This window comes from Typopeltis vanoorti, chromosome 19 (genome assembly GCF_054136105.1).
Source record: "Typopeltis vanoorti isolate ZY-2024b chromosome 19, IOZ_Tvanoo_1.0, whole genome shotgun sequence".
NCBI classification, from domain to species: Eukaryota; Metazoa; Arthropoda; class Arachnida; order Uropygi; family Thelyphonidae; genus Typopeltis; species Typopeltis vanoorti.
The window spans coordinates 99,379,142-99,397,690 of record NC_143567.1 but is presented as its reverse complement, the minus strand read 5'-3'; the positions used below and the strand labels follow the sequence as shown (position 1 = coordinate 99,397,690).

The following is an 18,549-nucleotide window of genomic DNA, read 5'->3' as shown; positions in this document are numbered from 1 at the left end:
TAAATCAACAAAAAGGTAGTTTTTATAAGCAGGCATCAATACTAAGCTAAGCTTTGCTAGCATCTTAGAAGGTGGCACATGGAATCGCAAAATATAAGAAGCCTCATACCATCGCAGAAGAACTCATTCTATCGACTGCTGTAGATATGGTGAACATTATGGTCGGTGAGTCTGCTGGGAAGCTGCTTTCAAAAGTGCCTTTGTCCAATAACACCATCAATCGTAGAATACAGCACATACCAGAGGACCTCAACGATCAATTAAATGAAAAAATAAAAGGAAGGAATTTGGATTGCAGCTGGATGAGGCCACAGATAATAATAATGATGTTCGCTTGATTTGCTATGTACGGTTTATAGATGGTAATAATATTGTAGAAATCTTCTCTTTTGTAAAAGTATCACTGCTGATGCTGAGGCTCAAAACTTGTTCGAGATCCTTGATACTTTTATATCCGAAAATAATTTGAAGTCGACTAAGTGCATTTGTGTCTGTACCGATGGTGCTCATTCTATGTCTGGCTGTTATGGAGGATTGCAGGCACTTATTCGAAGCAAAGCCCCTGATGCACTGTGGACCCATTGCGTTATTCACAGGGAAGCACTTGCATCAAAATATCTGAGTCCTACATTGAACCAGGTCTTAGAATATGTAGTGAATGTAGTAAACTTTATAAAAACTCAGCCGTTGAAGGCAAAGTTTTTCAACTCAGCCGTTGAAGGCAAAGTTTTTCAAAAAACTATGTGAGGATATGGGTTCCGAGCACATGTCTTTGTTGTACTACAGCACTTCACAATGGCTCTCTCGTGGTAATGTTTTGTCTCATACGTTTGAACTGCAACAGGAAATTTATATTTTTCTTAAAGAGGAAGACCACAAGTATACCAAAAATTTTGTGAATGAAGATTTTTTGTTAAAACTAGCATACTTATGTGATTTTTTGAAAAGATGAATGCTCTGAATCTCTCCCTGCGGGGATGCATGCACCTTTTAAAGTCGGTTGAGAAAATTTCAGCTTTTATAAAAAAACTAAAACTATGGAAAAGAAAAATGAATGAAGACAGAGGCAAAGAATGTTTCCCCTTGTTGCAACAGTTTTTGACCTCCAATGGAGTTGATTTCTATAGAGGTATGAAATCCATTTTTGAAGAACACTTATCACAGCTTATCACCTGGTTTGAGAAATATTTTCAAAATTATAATAATGATAATATTAATAAATTTGCATGGATTCAAGATCCATTTAATACCAGTGCTTCATCTGAATTTACTGCTTCAGAAGAAGAGAATCTTATTAAGTTGTCTTGCGATAATACGCTGAAAACAAAATTTAGCAGCATGGAATTAACTGAATTTTGGATATCAGTAAAAGATGAATATCCCCTTCTGAGTAAAAAATCTCAGAATTTTAATTCCATTTGCGATTTCTTATTTGTGCGAAGCTGAATTTTCGGCGGTCGCTGTGATAAAAACTAAGTATTGCACAAAAATCAATGTGGAGAATGAAATGAGGGTGGCTGTGTCCAGTTTGATTCCAAGATTTGAGAAAATGTGCGGTGATCAACAGGCTCATCCATCCCACTAATGATAATTAGTTAAATTTGATCAATTACTTTTTTTTTTGTGATCTTAAATACGTGTTTTATTTATTTTTACCTAACCCTTTAATTAAAAAAAAAATTATTTGCTATTTCGCAAAGTGTACTTGTTAGAATTTGACATAGGGCATCTTGGGAAAACCTAGATTCAGCAAGGGCACTGAGAATTGAAAAAGTTTAAGAACCACTGGGCTAAGTGGTAATTTATTATGCCTATACACAAATGCAGAGCATTAGAAACAAAGGAGTCGAGTTTGTTGCTTTATTGAATACAATGTGGGCTAAGATTGTTGGTGTTAATGAAACCTGGCTATCAGAATCAGATATGGTAAGTGGGATCGAGTGTAAAGGGTATACTGTTTTTTAGGAATGACAGAAGAGAGAGGAAAGGAGGAGGAGTGCTACTAATGATATCAGATGACTTAAGTTCAGTTAGGGTATAAACACAAGAAAACAATGATGGTAACAATGTCCCATGTAGCAGTGAGTTTGAGCCTATCTGGTGTGAAGTGGAGGTTAACAGAAAGAAATATATGGTGGGGTGTTGCTACAGACCTGGCAGCTCAGTTGCAAGGGAAGAGGAAATGCATCACCAATTTAGCCTTATGGGTATACCAAGCGAATGATCATTATGGGTGACTTTAATTTTCCAAACATTGATTGGGTAGAAGAGAATTCTCATGATAAGAAAGTAAAAGAATTTATTGAATTGTTGCAAGACAATTTTCTCAAGCATGTGAAAGAAGGAACTCGAGGTCAAAGAGTGTTGGATTTGCTCATAGAGTCAAAAGGATCTCTGTCCAGAATATCGCTATTTTACCACCAATTGGTGACAGCAGTGATCATGCTGTAATTTCTTGGGAAGTATCTTCTTGTATTGAAGCTCTAATTAAAACAGATTACATGCTGAACTACAAAGCTAGAAATTATGATTAGCTTAGAAGAGAATACTATCCTTGGTCCCATTGTATCAGTTACTGAATGGGTAAAATGTCAGCAATGCATGGGAATCTTGAAAAAAGTGCTTGAATGAGACAGTATCTCAATGTATCCCCAGTGTTTGAAGAATAAATAGGTTGGGGGTGAAATGGATATGCAACCTTATTAAGCAAGAGATCCACAAGAAGATTATATGGAAAGAATATCAGGAGAATAAGAGTGAGAGGAGTTATGAAATATATAAAGCTCAGGACAGAAAAGTAATGAGTATTGTAAGGAAAGCTAAAACCGAGCATGAAAAGAAATTGGCCATGCAAGCTAAAGGCAATCCAAAAGAATTTTATCATTATGCTGCAAGCAAAAGAAAGAATGAATGTGGAAGAATAACTTTATTGAATGCAGATGGTACTCGAGTCTCGGAAACTAAGCCCAATCAGTGCTTGGGCCAATGTTGTTTAATTTGTATATAAATGATATAGGAAACGGCTTAAAGGGAGATATTCAGTTGTTTGCTGATGATGCAAAGTTGTGTAGTGCAATAAAAAATCAAGCTGATGTTGAAAGTTTGCAGGAGGATTTAAATAAGCTGGTAAAATGGGCAAAAGAAAATGGATGTCAGTTCAATGTGGAAAAGTGTAAAGTCATGCATTTTGGGATTAAAAGATTACCAGCTGTGTACTACATCGATGGAAAGGTACTCCAAGAGATTGATGAGGCTAGGGACTTGGGGGTATTGGTAGATAGGGAGATGAAGTTCAGAGGACACATTGCTAAGGTGTCCAAGATTGCGCATAGGATTACTTGGTTGTTGAGGAACACACTGACATCCAGAGATAAAGAGGTTATTATTCCCCTTTATAAAGCATTGATACTTCCACATTTGGATTACTGTGCTCAGGTCTGGTCACCTGGATTCCTTGGAGATGAGGAGGCTGTGGAGAGGGTTCAGAGAAGAGTGACCAAGTTGGTGAGTGATATAAAAAATGCTCCCTACATTGATAGATTGAGAGCTTGTGGATTGCAGAGATTGGTTGATAGGCGAAGAAGAGGGGATATGATAGAAACATTCAAATTACTAAAAGGTTTTTATAGGATTGATGCAGGGGAAATGTTTCAGCTGTGTGATAGTGATGGAAGAACAAGAGGTCATCTCTGGAAATTAAAGAAGAGTGTGGTTAACAAAGGTGTCAGAACAAGGTTTTTTGCCTGGAGGGTGGTGAATGAGTGGAATTCATTGCCTGACTTAGTTGTGAGCTCTTCGTCTGTGAATGAATTCAAGAAGAGATATGACAGATATTGTTTTGCTAGTTTGGGTCTCCCACGATGAGTCTACTGACTCCATGGAGATACCCGTAATAATAATAATAAGCAGATTGTTCAGTTAATGAGTGCTCAATTTGCTAAGATATATCAACCAGGTGTATGTAGAATGGTACACAGTGCTACTGCTACATTGGAAGAAGAGTTAGAGATTCATGAAAATGAGGTTGAAGAGCTGTTGCATAACCTCAATAAGAATTTTTCAATAGGGATAGATGAATAGCAGCCCGTTTGCTAAAGGAATGTTTAGCCGAATTGGCTAGGCCTTTCACATATTTGTATAACTTGAGTCTCAGCTCAGGCATGATACCACAGGAATGGAAGGAATGTACGATAGTTCCATTGTACAATGGTGGTGCAAAAACTGATGTATGTAACTACTGACCTATCTCTATCTTTGGTGTGGTAGTGAAGACTTTAGAGAAGTTGGTAACAACTTGCATAGAGAAATGAGTAGATAAACCCATGCTGTGACATCCTTGCAGAGCAGAGCATGTTTACTAAAGGAAATATAGCATGTTTACTAAGGGAAAATCAAGCTTTAGCAACTTGCTCATGTTTTATAACAATGTTATGGCCGAGTTAGATAAAGGGAATGGACTACTATGATAATGTTGGATTTTTCTAAGGCATTTGATAGGGTACCACATGAAAGGCTGTTGCATAAACTGGAGAATATGGGATTGGAATATAATTTCTTGACTTGGATCAGGGGATGGTTGACAGACAGATATCAAAAAGTGGTATACGGTGGGTGTGAATCTGCCAGATTTAAGATAACTGGTGGTGTACCTCAGGGTTCAGTACTTGGGCCATTATTGTTCAATATATACATTACGACATTAGACAGGGTCTATCATCAGATGTGCAATTGTTTGCCGATGATGCAAAGATAGGCAGGGCAATCAGGGATGCTATTGATATTCAGCAATTACAAATGATTTGAATAGACTGGAAATTTGGGCAAACGAAAATGGCTATCAGTTTAATGTTAGTAAATGTCAAGTTATGCACTTTAGCGTATTTAGAGTTCCAGTGGCATATTATTTTTTGCCTCTTTATAAGGCTTTGATAAGACCACACCTGGATTATTGTGTGCAGATTTGGTCTCTGGGGTTCCAAGGGGATAAAGAAGCTGTGGAAAGAGTGCAAAGAAGAGTTACAAAGATTATATCTGGATTATGGGATTTAGATTATTATTATTATTATTATTATTATTATTAAACAAGACCTCATGGAGTCAAAGACTCATCTGGGAGGTCGTTTTATCACACACACATCTCATCTTACCGTGTCTTAAACACACTCAAACTCCTTGCAGACACCACACTCTCATGCAAGGCATTCCAATCGTTCAACACTCTGCACGAAAAAACCTGCCTCTCACTTCCCTACTCGCACCCTCTTTATACAGTTTCCAGGGATGACCTCTGGTTCTCCCCCGCCCCTGATCTCCCACTATTCTCTGTAGAACTTCTCTACCACTGATCTTATAACAACCCCTTACCAACTTGTAGGTCTCTATCATATCTCCCCTCTTCCTTCTCTCCACTAGACTCTGCAAATTACATCTTCTCAATCTTTCCTCATACTCAACATTCCAGAGGTGCAGATTGAGGACAGATTGAGAGTATGTGGATTGCAGACCCTGGTTAACAGGAGAAAGAGGGGTGATATTATAGAGCAGCATTTCAAAAATTTTTTCTATGATGGAACACTTCACAAATCCTGAAGTTTTAATGGAACACCTTGGTAAGAGTCAAGTATCATCGGTCTTGTATTCAATGTAAAGCTAAGCACACACTATCACTGAAGCAGGCTGTATCGCATCACAAAAATGCGACAGTGCACACTAAGGGCATGCTGGGCTGCATGACAGTGCATTGACCTTGCTTGTGACTGCAAGTTTCCTAGAACAGATACCTCCGTACTTCACTCGCGCTGGGAGTTGTCGACAACCGTGAGTGGCTGAGTAAAGGCCAGCACACACGCCTTAACAGCACAATCCATACGCAAAATGAGAAGCACCTGATTTTCAAACATATCTGAACTTTCATTTAAAACCATTCCAGGCTGATATTAATTTTGATAACTTTTCACGGAACACTTATTCACTTTCCGTGGAACACAGTTTGTGAAACACTGTTATAGACGTCCATAAATTTTTGAATGGGTGTCATAGGATTTCAACTGATGAAATTTTTCGTTATATGGAAGGTGGGGAGAGAACATGGGGGGGGCATGGAAGTTAAGTTTGTTCACAGTCAAAAAATGGGTAAGGGTTAGGTTTTTCTCCCAGAGAGCAGTGAGTGAATCATTTGCTGTTAGGGTTAGTGAGTGTATCTAGTGTGAATGAATTTAAGGGAAGGTATGATAGCTGGTTTGGGTGATGTATAGCCTCTCTCGATGAGTCCTTGACTCCATGGAAGTCTCAGGTAATAATAATAATAATATTAGCCACCCAGTCTACCATGCATTTTCTGTCTGAGGGAGCCCTTGCATTTCGATCAAATAACAATGTTGCTAGTAGCTGAATTCAAGTGATTTAGACAATTATCAACATATCTTTGACAACTTGCAGATGTACAGCCACAACTGAGTTTGTTTGCTTTACAGAGCAGTATTAGACATGTGTAATAACAGGAATATACATATCATGATGTAAATATTATTTTAAACCAATAGTCCAGTACTTATTTTAATACAATTAATATGTTTTGGTAGCATAAAATTCATGGTAGAAAAAATATTTCTGCAAGGACTGCTTAGTATTTTTCTCAAGGACTGCTTAGTATTTTTTACTCCTCATTTGCCATTGAAAAGGGATATGAGATTTTATCATTTGAAAGATTAGTTTAAAAAAAAAAAATTCAGTTAAAAATAATGAATTGGTTAATCCTATTTTTTTTTTTTTTTAGTTAGGGGAATATGATAAGTATTCAAAAAAAAAAAAAAAAAAATGTAACCAGAAAGAAGGAAATTAGTGGCCACATTTTTAAGAGGATAAAGAGGGTATTATTCAAGAAATGCAACTAGAAAAAATACAGACACTAATGATGATAGCTGATGAGCTACAGCCAAGAAGAATAGAAGTGGAACTGCAGGATAGAGAAAAGAGCACATTTGAGAATATTTGGTGTGAGATTGAGGCTAGCAGAACAAAATATACAATTGGATATAAAAGGTAATGGAATAGATGGTGGAGATAATATGCGTAAGCAAATAGGTAATTGGATCTGAGAATTTGGCTGTAACGAATATGACCACATTGCCACCAATTGGTGAGAGCGATCATAGGTTCTTGACTTGGGAGGTGGCTAAAGGTGAGGAATTTACAATTAAGACAGGGTACATGTGGAATTATCAGGCAGGTAAGTATGACAAACTTAGGAGATTGATTGGTTCAGTGCCATGGCATGTACAACTGCAAGGGCAAGAAGTTGATAGTGCATGGGAGGCAGTTAAGAAGTGATTGCATGAAGCAATGGCTGACTGTATGGCTAGAGTCTGAATAATAAATCAAGTAGGGGTTAAATGGATGAATAACGCCATTAAGCTTGAGCTGCAAAAAAAGAAACAACTATGGAGGGAATTTAAGGAGAAAGTTGTCCGACAGGCACATGAACGGTATAAAGCGCAGGCCAGAAGGGTAACGAGTGTGGTAAGAAAAACAAAAAAGGATTACGAAAGAACATTCGCCATTCAGGCTAAAGAGAATCCTACACAGTTTTTTCGATATGTTGCAAGTAAAAGAAAAAACGTATAAGGCAGAATGATTTTAAAGAATGCCGATGGTAGGGAGGTAACTGAATCAGTTGATATAGTTGAATTAATGAGCGAGCACTTTGCAAGAATATATCTTCCAGGTGGTGACATTGCAGAAATGAATGAACCAATAGATTATACGGGAATTGTGGTGAATGAAGTGGAGGTGAGTAGTCTATTGCAAAACCTAAATTTCAATACATCTGTGGGATTGGATGGTATACCAGCTCATGTCGTACGTGAAGAGGCTCAAGAATTGTCAGTACCCTTGACCATTTTGTTTAATTTGAGTCTCGGTTAGTCCTGAGGGGGTGGAAGGAGGAGAAAATAGTTCCACTGCATAAAGGAGGATCCAAGACTGCTGTTGTAAATTACCGACCGATTAGCATATCAGGAATCGTTGTCAAGGTCTTAGAGAAATTAGTCAAGAAAAGAATACAGGATTGGATAGATGAGAATGGGATACTGTATGGGGGACAACATGGTTTTGTGAAGGGGAGATCATGCCTCAGTAACTTGCTCACGTTTTATAACACAGTGACGGCTGAACTGGATAACGGTAATGGGTTTACAGTGATTCTACTGGACCTTGGCAAGGCCTTTGACAGGATACCACATGGAACTCTAATCAGTAAACTGGAGCAGATGGGGATGGATATAGGGTTGGTGAGCTGGATAGGAGGGTGGTTGATGGAGAAATACCAGAAAGTGGTTTTTTTCAGGAGTGGAGTCCAAAAGACGGCTTGTGACTAGTGGTGTGCCGCAGGGTTCTGTTCTTGGACCACTACTTTTCAATTTGTTCATTAACGATATAGGAAAGGATCTGAGAGGAAGTGTTCACTTGTTTGCTGATGATGCAAAGTTGGGTAGTGCAATTGTGAGTGCAAAGGATGTCAAAATTTTGCAGGATGATTTGGATAGTTTGGAGGACTGTGCTAGGGAAAATGGATGTCAATTTAATGTGGCAAAGTGTAAGGTTATGCATTTTGGAGTGAAAAGATTAGCAGCAGTATATCACATTGGAGGAACCGTACTCCAGGAGATTGATGAGGCCAGGGATTTGGGAGTGTTGGTGGATAGGGAGTTAAAGTTTAGGGGGCACATTGCATAAGTGGCTAAATCAACTCATCAAATCACTTGGTTGCTGAAAAATACTTTAACAAGCAGAGACAAACAAGTTATTGTTCCTCTGTATCGAGCCTTGATAAGACCCCATCTAGACTACAGTGTCCAGATATGGGCGCCAGGGTTTCTTCTTGATGGGGAGGAGGTGGAGAGGATCCAGAGATGAGTGATCAAGATGATAGCAGGTCTGTGGAATGAACCTTATGAGAACAGGTTGAAGATTTGTGGGTTGCAAAAATTGGTTGATAGTCGGAAAAGCAGTGATATGATTGAGACATTGAAATTACTGAAGGGTTTCTATAAGATTAATCCAGAAGATATTTTTGATAACAGGACTGGTGGTGGGAGGACTAGGGGACCATACATGGAAGCTGGGCAAGAATGTGGTTAGCAGGGGTGTTAGAGCTAGGTTTTTTACTTGGAGAGTGGTGAATGAGTGGAATAAGCTGCAAGAGTCTGTTGTGGGTGCTATGACCATGAATGAGTTCAAGGCGAGGTATGATAGATACTGTGTGAATGTCAAATAGTTGTTCTCGACATGATGTTAGGGCCTCCCTCGATGGAGTCTGTCGGCTCCTTGGAGTTGCCCGAATAATAATGATAATAATTTTATGATTTCTGGTTGCAGTCTTTTATAAAGGCCTACCCATATTCTCTTTAAAAAATACTGAAACTAATTTATCGTTGCTGTTTTTTTTTAATCTAATTCTGCATGTTTCATAGACACTCCACATCAGTGAGTAGTAAATGGTTAAACCTCCTCTACACTATCGCCTCGTTCCCAACTTCCGCTATGCCATTCCAGAAAAATAAAATAAAATAAATTATTAGAACACATCTTTTTGACGAAGGAAGCCTAAAATTATGTTATTTTAGCTTTCAAATTTGGTGAACTACGAACAAATAAGAACATCAGAAGCCGTATATTGATAACGTAAACATATAAATAAAATATTTTCTGCATATCTTTTATATAATGGTAACCATATGTTTACTTTTATAAATCTGACAAAATTGCCGATTAATTTAAGATATCAAAATTTTTTGACATTTTATTATTTCCACTAACAGGAATTTTATGCTAACGTTGCTAGCACACTAGAATCTTTAAATTCTTACTTTACCTTTGAACTGTGCTGCTTAATTGTGCACGCTGAAAATCAGCTGCTAGACGTTTAACTTCTTCCCAGTCAGAAGCCATATTTTCAGTTGACAAGCGAAAACATGGTCAAATTTCATGAAGCTACAAAAATTTTAAAAAAATAATTAATTCATAAATAATAAAACAAAAGATGATTAAATTATATTTAGAACCAAATTAGAAACAAGGAAACTGCGATTTAAAAAAAATACTATTTGCTTCAAGATAACTTCAAAATTAACATTTATCTAAAACATCCGAAATAAATCCAAATTATAATGACTATTATTGTGATGATTGCGATTTTGAAGTAATGTTTCATTACTCTGACTAGTATTTCTTCATCAAGTCTAAGGTCATAAGAAAAAAAAACCAGCTAACGCCTTTTTATTCCCGTATACAGGGAGTAGGCGAGGCCATTTAGCCCTATCTAACTTTTTGGAGACTGAGTGGGCAGTTCAATCTCCACTGGTACCAATCAGAGATAGATGGCCCAAGGCTATCACTAATTAAGCGGTACACAGTGAAGGGAGACGGCACAAATGTGCCGCCATCTAGTGGTCCCTAACCCTAACACAATATATTTAATGTCTGAAATAATGTGGGTTCTACGGTCGATTTTCTTGAGTTTACAGGACAAAAAACCCGAGTTTCCAGGAGGAAAAACCCGCTTGCCCGTGCCAGAGATCGACTAACTCGGGAACTGGTCGAAAAAAGGCTTAGAAAAATTTCCTCTAGTCGCCGACTAAACACGAAACCAAGTCTTCCTTCTGAGGCCAAGCGCCGTGATGTGCAAACGCCACAACCACTGAGCTACACAGGCTTAAGAAAGTCATTTTAAGGTCAGTCAAGAAAGGAAGTCATAAGAAAATTTTCAAAAGGTAAGTGTTGTATTATCAAGGAAAGAATGCTGTATAATTAAAAAAAAAAAAAAAAAAGTTTTAGGAACCAAGAAATGCTACTATAGCGGGAGTGGCGTATAAAGTTTAAGTAAGTCATTATTCCACTGAGCAAGTTTTTTTTTTCTTTTGGAAGACATGTGGGCACATATCTAGGATAGGAAAAGGTCTAGAAGATTCAAAAGCTGTTAGCAGAACCAAATCGGGTTTCTTGAATATTGGCTATAACACGGGGTAGGAGGATCTCAGTGGAAAAAATTGGTAAATAGGCGAAGAAGTTATATTTATTATTATTATTATTATTATTATACGGGCACCTCCATGGAGTCCGAAGACTCATCGCGGGAGACCCAATATGTCCACACAATCTAGCATACCTCTTCTTGAACCTATAAACAGAAAAAGCAATCACAACTGACTCTGGCAACCCTTTTCACTCATTTACCACTCTCTAAGCAAAAATCTAGTCCTCACACCTTTATTACTCCCAGGGATGACCCCCTTGTTCTGGTCCCTCTAGCCAAATACTGAAACATTTCCTCTTCATCTGTCCTATAAAACCCTTTAAGCAACTTAAATGTTTCTATTATATCCTTCATTTTTTTTTCATATCAACCAACTTCTGTAATCCACACGGCTTCAATCTATCCTCACAGGACACATTCTACAAGACACTCACCATTTTAGTCACTCACTTCTGAATGCTCTCCACCACTTCCACATCCCCAAGAAACCCAGGGGTCTAAATTTGAGCAGAGTAATCCAGATATAGGCGTTTCAAGGCCTTACAAAGAAGAATTGTAACTTCCCTATCAGTTAATGTGTTAATGTGTGCTTCACTAATCAAGTAATCTTATGTACTACCTTAGCAACCTTAGCAATATGTCCTCTAAATTTTAATCATCTACCACCACCCCTAAATCTCGAACTTCATCTACTTCTGGCAGATCATTGCCATCAATGTGATAAACGGCTTGTAATCTATTTATCCCAAAGTGCATAACTTTACATTTCTCGACATTAAACTGACATCCAATTAACTTTTGCTTATACTGAGTCTATTTAAATCGTCCTACAAGCTCTCCACAACACCTTCATTAACTATTACTCTACTTAATTTCAAATCATCAGCAAACAACTGAATATTTCCTTTCAGGTTATTTCCTATATCATTTATGTGCAAATTAAACAGCAATGTCAAAGCACTGAATCTTGTGCACACCACTAGTTACCTGTTTTCGCCTCAATTCTGCCCCACCATATACCACTTTTTGATAAATGTCCAGCATCCACCCTCTTATCCACTTAACCAGTGTCATATCCATCCCCATTTATTCTAATTTGAGTAACAGTGTTCCATGTGGTATTCTGTCAAGTGCCTCTGCAAAATCATCTTGTAGTCATTTCCTTTATTCAACTCAGCTGTTAACTCTATTATAAAAAAACTTAGTAAATTACTATGGCATGACCGTTCTTTCACAAAGCCATGTTGCCCCTCAAACATTATCATAAATTTATCCACCCATTGTTGAAGTCTCTTTTTTTACCAATTTTTCTACTACTTTTACCACCATGCTAGAGATACAGATTCGTCTATAATTTGCTACCGCAGTCATGGAAAATTTCTTCTTTCCTTAATATTTCCTTATTAAAATTATTTCTTTCCTTATGCAAAGAAATAATTTTACCCTCTTTCTACTCCCTTGAAAGACTTCCAGAACTGAGACTTAAATTAAACAGCTTAGTCAACGGCATTGCCAGTTCTATTGCACATTCTCGCTAAACTACAGGTGTTATCACATCTAATCTACACACCACAGCTGTATTTACATTGAGATTCTGTAATATCGTAAGAACCTCCAATTCACCCGCCTCCTTTCCCATATTAGTGTCTGTCACACAGGTAAAAGCAGTAACCTCACTAGGAAGATATATGCTTGCAGTGATCACTCCGTAACTCAACTATTTTATCTGCTTTCGCTTCCTCGTAACCTTCATCACTCATTAAGGTTAATTCTTCCAAAGTCATTCTTTCTCTTACTTGTCGAATAACGAAAGAACTCTTTGGAATTTCCTTTAGCCCATTCTGTTAAATTCTGCTCATATAATCTAATTTTGCCTTCCATGCCATGCTAGTCACCTTTCTTGCCTGAGCCTTGTACTATTCATGAGATTGCTGGTCACCTTTCTGCTTATATACCCTCCACAGCATTTCCTTCTTCTGCAGCTCCTAATGATATATTTCATCATTTAAATCCTACACGATTAAACTTCCTTACCCTAGGTATAAAATTTAATACTGCTTCCTCTACATAACCCTTAACTATATCACATGCACTACTAACCTCGTTACCCTGCATTGTTTTATGCCATGGCACATATTTAAACTTTTTCCTAAGCATGTCATAATCACCTGCCTTGTAGTTCCATAAATATCCCTTCATGATAGAATAGTCCTCATGTTTTACAAGTTCCCAAGTCAAGACAGCATGGGTTTGACTTGGGAACTTTCACCAATTGGAGGCAATGTTGTCACCTTGGTTATGGATAGCTTTCTTGCTCCTATGACCAGGTCCAATACTCTCCCACCTCTAGACCCCTCCATCACATGCTCCTTAAGTAATTATCTCTCAGAAGGTGTATAAATTCTATTTCCTTTATACCGTGTGATCTTTCTTCCTTCCAGTCTATGTCTCCATAGTAGTTGATTGTACCAATTTGGCGATGCATGTTTTTCACATCATCTATGGAGCTCTCTGGCCTATTGCAACAATCAACTGTATATTTTGTCTTACTGGTCTTAAACTCACACACGATTGCTTGAAATTAACAGCCCTCCCCTCGCTTGTCTCCTACTCGTTTTAGTTGCAATTGATCTGCTATCATTAGCAGTATTAGCAGTACTCCTCCCCATCCTATCTTCTCTATCTTCCCTGGAAATGTTAAACCCTTCACTGTAACAATATCATCTGCTGTTAGCTAAGTCTCACTAATGCCTATAACCTCTGGCGAGGTAGCACTAATCAATGCCAAAAACTCCTCCCTCTTTTTCCTGATACTTCTCGCATTAGTATATAGAAATGGAAACAGCCCTTTATTCTCTTACCCACCTTTACTTTCTGAATTGAATACTCTTTTCAATATTTTTACTTGAGACTAGATTCCTCACTCGGTCATTCTCACACTCACTCGATTCATGGGTGCCTTCACACAAACTCACTTGCTTCCACCCTAATTGCATAAGTTTCCCTGAATTTGCAAGTCAGCATGCTCAGTGAACAAAGCTCTCTTTCTCTCTCTCTCTTCAGACACTAAAACCATTCAGGTGCAGTCTACCACATTGTACAAATCCTTCTTTTCGTCAGAGACCAGAGATCTACAAATTTTACATCATTCCTTTCATTCTGCAGTCTAAGTATTACACTCATTGGCTATCAATGTTCTCCACCGCAGATCGCCTCTATCATAGCGTGGTACGAGACTTACAATCTTCCCCTTCTTGCTTTTCAGTTTTGCCTGTTCTAAGAACTCCTTTACATCCTCCCTTATAGAATACTTCTCGCATTTCAAGTCAATGGGAACAACCAAGACAATCATTTCCTTCGACTTGCTTTTTTTGGGTCCGGATGGTGTGGCTAATATCGTGGCTACTTTTTGCGTCAAAAAAAACAAAAAAAAACATCAGCTAACGTCTTTTATTCCCTTATAGGGAGCAGGCGAGGCCTTTATACACTATCTAGCTTTTGGAGACTGAGTGGGCAGTACAATCTCCACTGGTGACCAATCAGAGATAGCTGGCCCATGTCTATCACTAATTATAGCAGCCACCAATGAAGAGGCTGGCAAACAAGTGCTACCATCTCTTGGTACCTAACCCTAACAAGATTATTATTATTATTATTCGAGACACCTCCAAGGAGTCCGAGGGCTCATCGCGGGAGAACATCTATTACAACTGTCTTCACCGAGCCTCATCTACCAATCATCTCCACCAACGCCATCCACAGCCCACCACAATCAGTATTTTTTGTCTGTAAATATCGTGTGTTCTGAAGGGCCGATTTGTCTGTAAGCAGGATGAAAAACCCCAGTTTCCGAGAGAAAACGCCCTGCTACCTCCGTATGAGATCGGCTAACTCACCTTCGATTGAAAAAGTCCACATAAATATTCCTCCCTTCACGACGAGCATCGAACTTATGCCTATTTCAATCGCAGGGCGCAATGTACCATCATTCTTCCAATTGCGCTACGGAGGCGTATAAATAAAATGAGCAAAAATTACTCATATATCTTGCAAAAATTCTGGGTCGATTTTCTTGAGTTTACGGGATAAAAAAACCCGAGTTTGCCCGTGATCTACTAACTCGGGAATCGGTCGAAGAACGGTTTAGAAAAAGTTCCTTCAGGAAACTAGACTTGAACTTAAGTCTGACTTCGAGCGACCGAGAGCAGAAGACGCAAGCGTCACTTCCACTGAGAAACACAGGCCTCTCCATACATAAGTTTCTCCTTAACTTGTTTTTCTTGTTTGTTCTATCGATCTTTATTGTTCTTTCGAATCACCTTCTTTCTTTTTTCAGACCTGCTTAACTCTTGCCGCTTCTTCAGTTTTTCAATTTGCGCTCTGTCCCATGAAGGATAATATTTAAGCGCGCTATTTCTTTATTGATATTCATTTCCTTCTCCTCTATTTCCACGGCCGCACGTTCCACATTATTAAAATTATTTTCCATCTTATCGTCTATCTATATTTGTTGTGTTCTTGTCACCTAACAGACGCTCACTTTTAACTCATTTAATACATATTCTCTCTCCAGTTTCAATTTCCATTCACATATTCTTTAATATTCCCGACACATGCATTTCGAATACAGTACACGAATAACATCTTGCAAATTCAATATTCTTAGAATTGTTTTCAAAATCGTATACAGGTGTAGAGCATGAGAGGCTTTTTTTTTTTTTTTGCATGAAGAGCTGCTGGTGAGTGAGTTATTGTGTGATGTGCTAAACAAAAGTATAGAAGGTGAATCAATTTTCACTGAGATATGATGATCATTATCCCTGTTATTGCTTGTTACTGTTGCATCCCTGAATAAGCCTTGACTACAGGGTATCTGTAATAATAATAATAATGGTAGTAGTTCTGTGGAAATGGGGTTTTCATCAACAAATCCAAGTTAACCAACGATTGATCACTACGAATCAACTCATAAATAAGGAAATTTTCTAGGCCTTTCTTTAGCAGATTTCCAAGGTAGTCAATCTTAGACACGACCAAGTAGGGTTTTCTCTCTCTCATAAACTGTGATTTTTAGCCCCTCAACACAAAAACACAACAGTATACTGCACAATATTACAGACAACAATAAGGCCACAAAACAGCAGTAGTATGTTGTACTCTTTCTCTGATAGTTCATTTATTCATAGCTTAAGACTACTATAAACTGCTTCGCAATAATTTAACGAACAGACCCAGGGGCAAGGTGGATCGTGCCATGTAACAGACATGTGTTTGCAGCCTGTATAAATTGCAGGAATATGATGGTCACAAATCAGAGCAACTGGGTCTGGGTGAAATGGATGTGGAAATGATGGAATTACAAAGAGGGATTGTGATAGGATATCATGTTCCTGGCCTTTTCTGTTCCGCAAATTGCTGAAAACTTGGGCCATGACAGGTCAACAATCAGTTACACCATACTGAGATGGAAGTACTGGGAGTCAACTACAAATGCTATTCCTTACTGGACGACACACCACAGCTACCGAACTTGACTCTAGGGTGCAACGAGGGATACTTTGTTAAAAACTGCCATTCGTTGGTCGACACGCTAAATGCGAAGTTCCGGGCATCGACTGGCACACGAATGCACAAAAACATATAGAAGAGAGTCTCACAACATATTTTTCCATGGCAGGACTGCAATATGCAAGCTTCACATTACCCAGACCAACATTCTTCTCGATAATGTGAGGCTTATTTATTGATGTGGCAGATGCCATGTGAACGTTCCCAGAGTGCCTCAACTAAGAAATTCAGATGTGGCGGCGTGATGGTATGGCCCTGTTTTGCCTCAGCTGTTTGTGGTACCACGAACACTGAACTTCGATAAGTATCTGAATATTCTGGACAATGTATGGCTCCCTACGTTATGATATTTCAATTGAACTGATCATTGTCTCTCAAAAACAGAATGCACCATCTCATCAGGGTGCTGCTGTAACTGTGTGGTTTGTGGACATGACCGTCACCACACTTGACTTGCCTTCAAACAGACCTGATCTCAACTCCAGTGAACATGCGTGGGAAGAACTGGACTATCGGGTGAGGTCAAGGGAGCTCAACTTCACAACATTCCAGGACCGCATTACATGCCTACAGTCAGAATTGTCCAAAATTCCCATTGAACGCTATTGTACGGTTGTGGAAAGTATATTCCGTAGGTTTATTCCAGTCATCGCAGTAAACTAACAGCCATAGAGCTCACATTGTTAAGGTGAGTGCTGTGGCTTCTGTTTCTCACACTACGGTGTCCGTTGACTACGTTCCCAACAGTGCATATTATTTACTTCTAAAAACTGTGTATTCCTTAACATTCCATAACAACTGCAGTCACAATGCTGCAGCTGTTATGAAATGGTATAAAAAGATGGATGTTATACGACTGCCCTGGCCTCTACAGAATCCTGAATTCAATCTCAGTACACACCTGTGGGATGAATTGGAGACGCGACTGAGGTCCAGAGCAGCACATCCTCGATCTGGTGCTGAACTCAGTACTGCTTTGATATAGAAATGGAAGACAAATTCCACCTGATGTCTGCTGCACATTGGTGGAAAGCCTACCTCAAAAGGGTACAAGAAGTGGTCAAAGCCAAACGCAGACTACCCGATATTAGATTTCGTCTGCTGGTAGCAACTGTAAATTGTTAAAGTGTCCGGACAATTGTTGGTAGATAGTGTAAATAGAGCTGAAGCGATCTCGCCTATTCCCTCTAGAGAATAAAAGGTGTTAGCAGATTTTTTTGCATTACTACTTTACATTTATCTGAATTTCTTTTCATTTGTCGTAATTTGGATTTATAACAGCGACTCTAGCACCAACAAAACTCCTCTTAATACATATTTTCCTCTTACCACCAGGCAAGTTCAGCGGTGGTTTCGTTGTACTAAATCTGACAATGATTTAAACAAAGCGCCTAGTGCACACCTGCCATACTGTTGTCTTGTCATGCATATAACAATTGTTTTTATTCCTTTTACTTTCAGTGATTTAAAATTTTAAATTCATACTATTAGCCGTGGAATATGTGGCCTCCAAATCACTGTTAAATAAGTTTTTATGTAATGTTTGTAGTTTACTTAGATGGCTGTTTGATATGTTTGCGTAGAATGTTAATTCTACGCAAACATATCAAATACCGTGATATAGGAGCATTTTACGTTATAAGGAGTCATGGCTTTTACTTAAAATGTTTTGCAGCAGCGATGCGGAGTTTAATAAGTTGATATTGTATATGTTTCGTCCATTGGCAGTGGCAATCTATGTAAAGGCCAAGGCATTTTGCATGTTTTACTGGTGTGATTTCGGGACATTGGCAGCTGTTTCAGTTGTTAGTGCAGCGGTATAAGTGACTGTATAGCGAAAGTGGTACGGAGCGTATGACTCCTTGATTCTGTATAATTAAAGTCTGCGTTTTGGTGTTGTTCGTTATAATTGAGTTTTGGGCAAAGTAAGTTGTGATTTCGTTTAGGTC

At 38.5% G+C, this 18,549-nt stretch overlaps 1 protein-coding gene across 1 annotated transcript in view; it reads right to left on the bottom strand.

Annotated features, from left to right (window-relative positions):
- Ufl1 (UFM1 specific ligase 1) overlaps window positions 1-9,948 on the bottom strand; it is a 430,347-nt gene extending 420,399 nt beyond the window's left edge. Inside the window, exon 1 of the mRNA XM_090408990.1 lies at window positions 9,872-9,948. Coding sequence (XP_090265116.1) covers window positions 9,872-9,948 — 77 coding nt within the window. The remainder of the gene's footprint in view (window positions 1-9,871) is intronic.
- Between the last annotated feature and the right edge of the window lie 8,601 nt (window positions 9,949-18,549).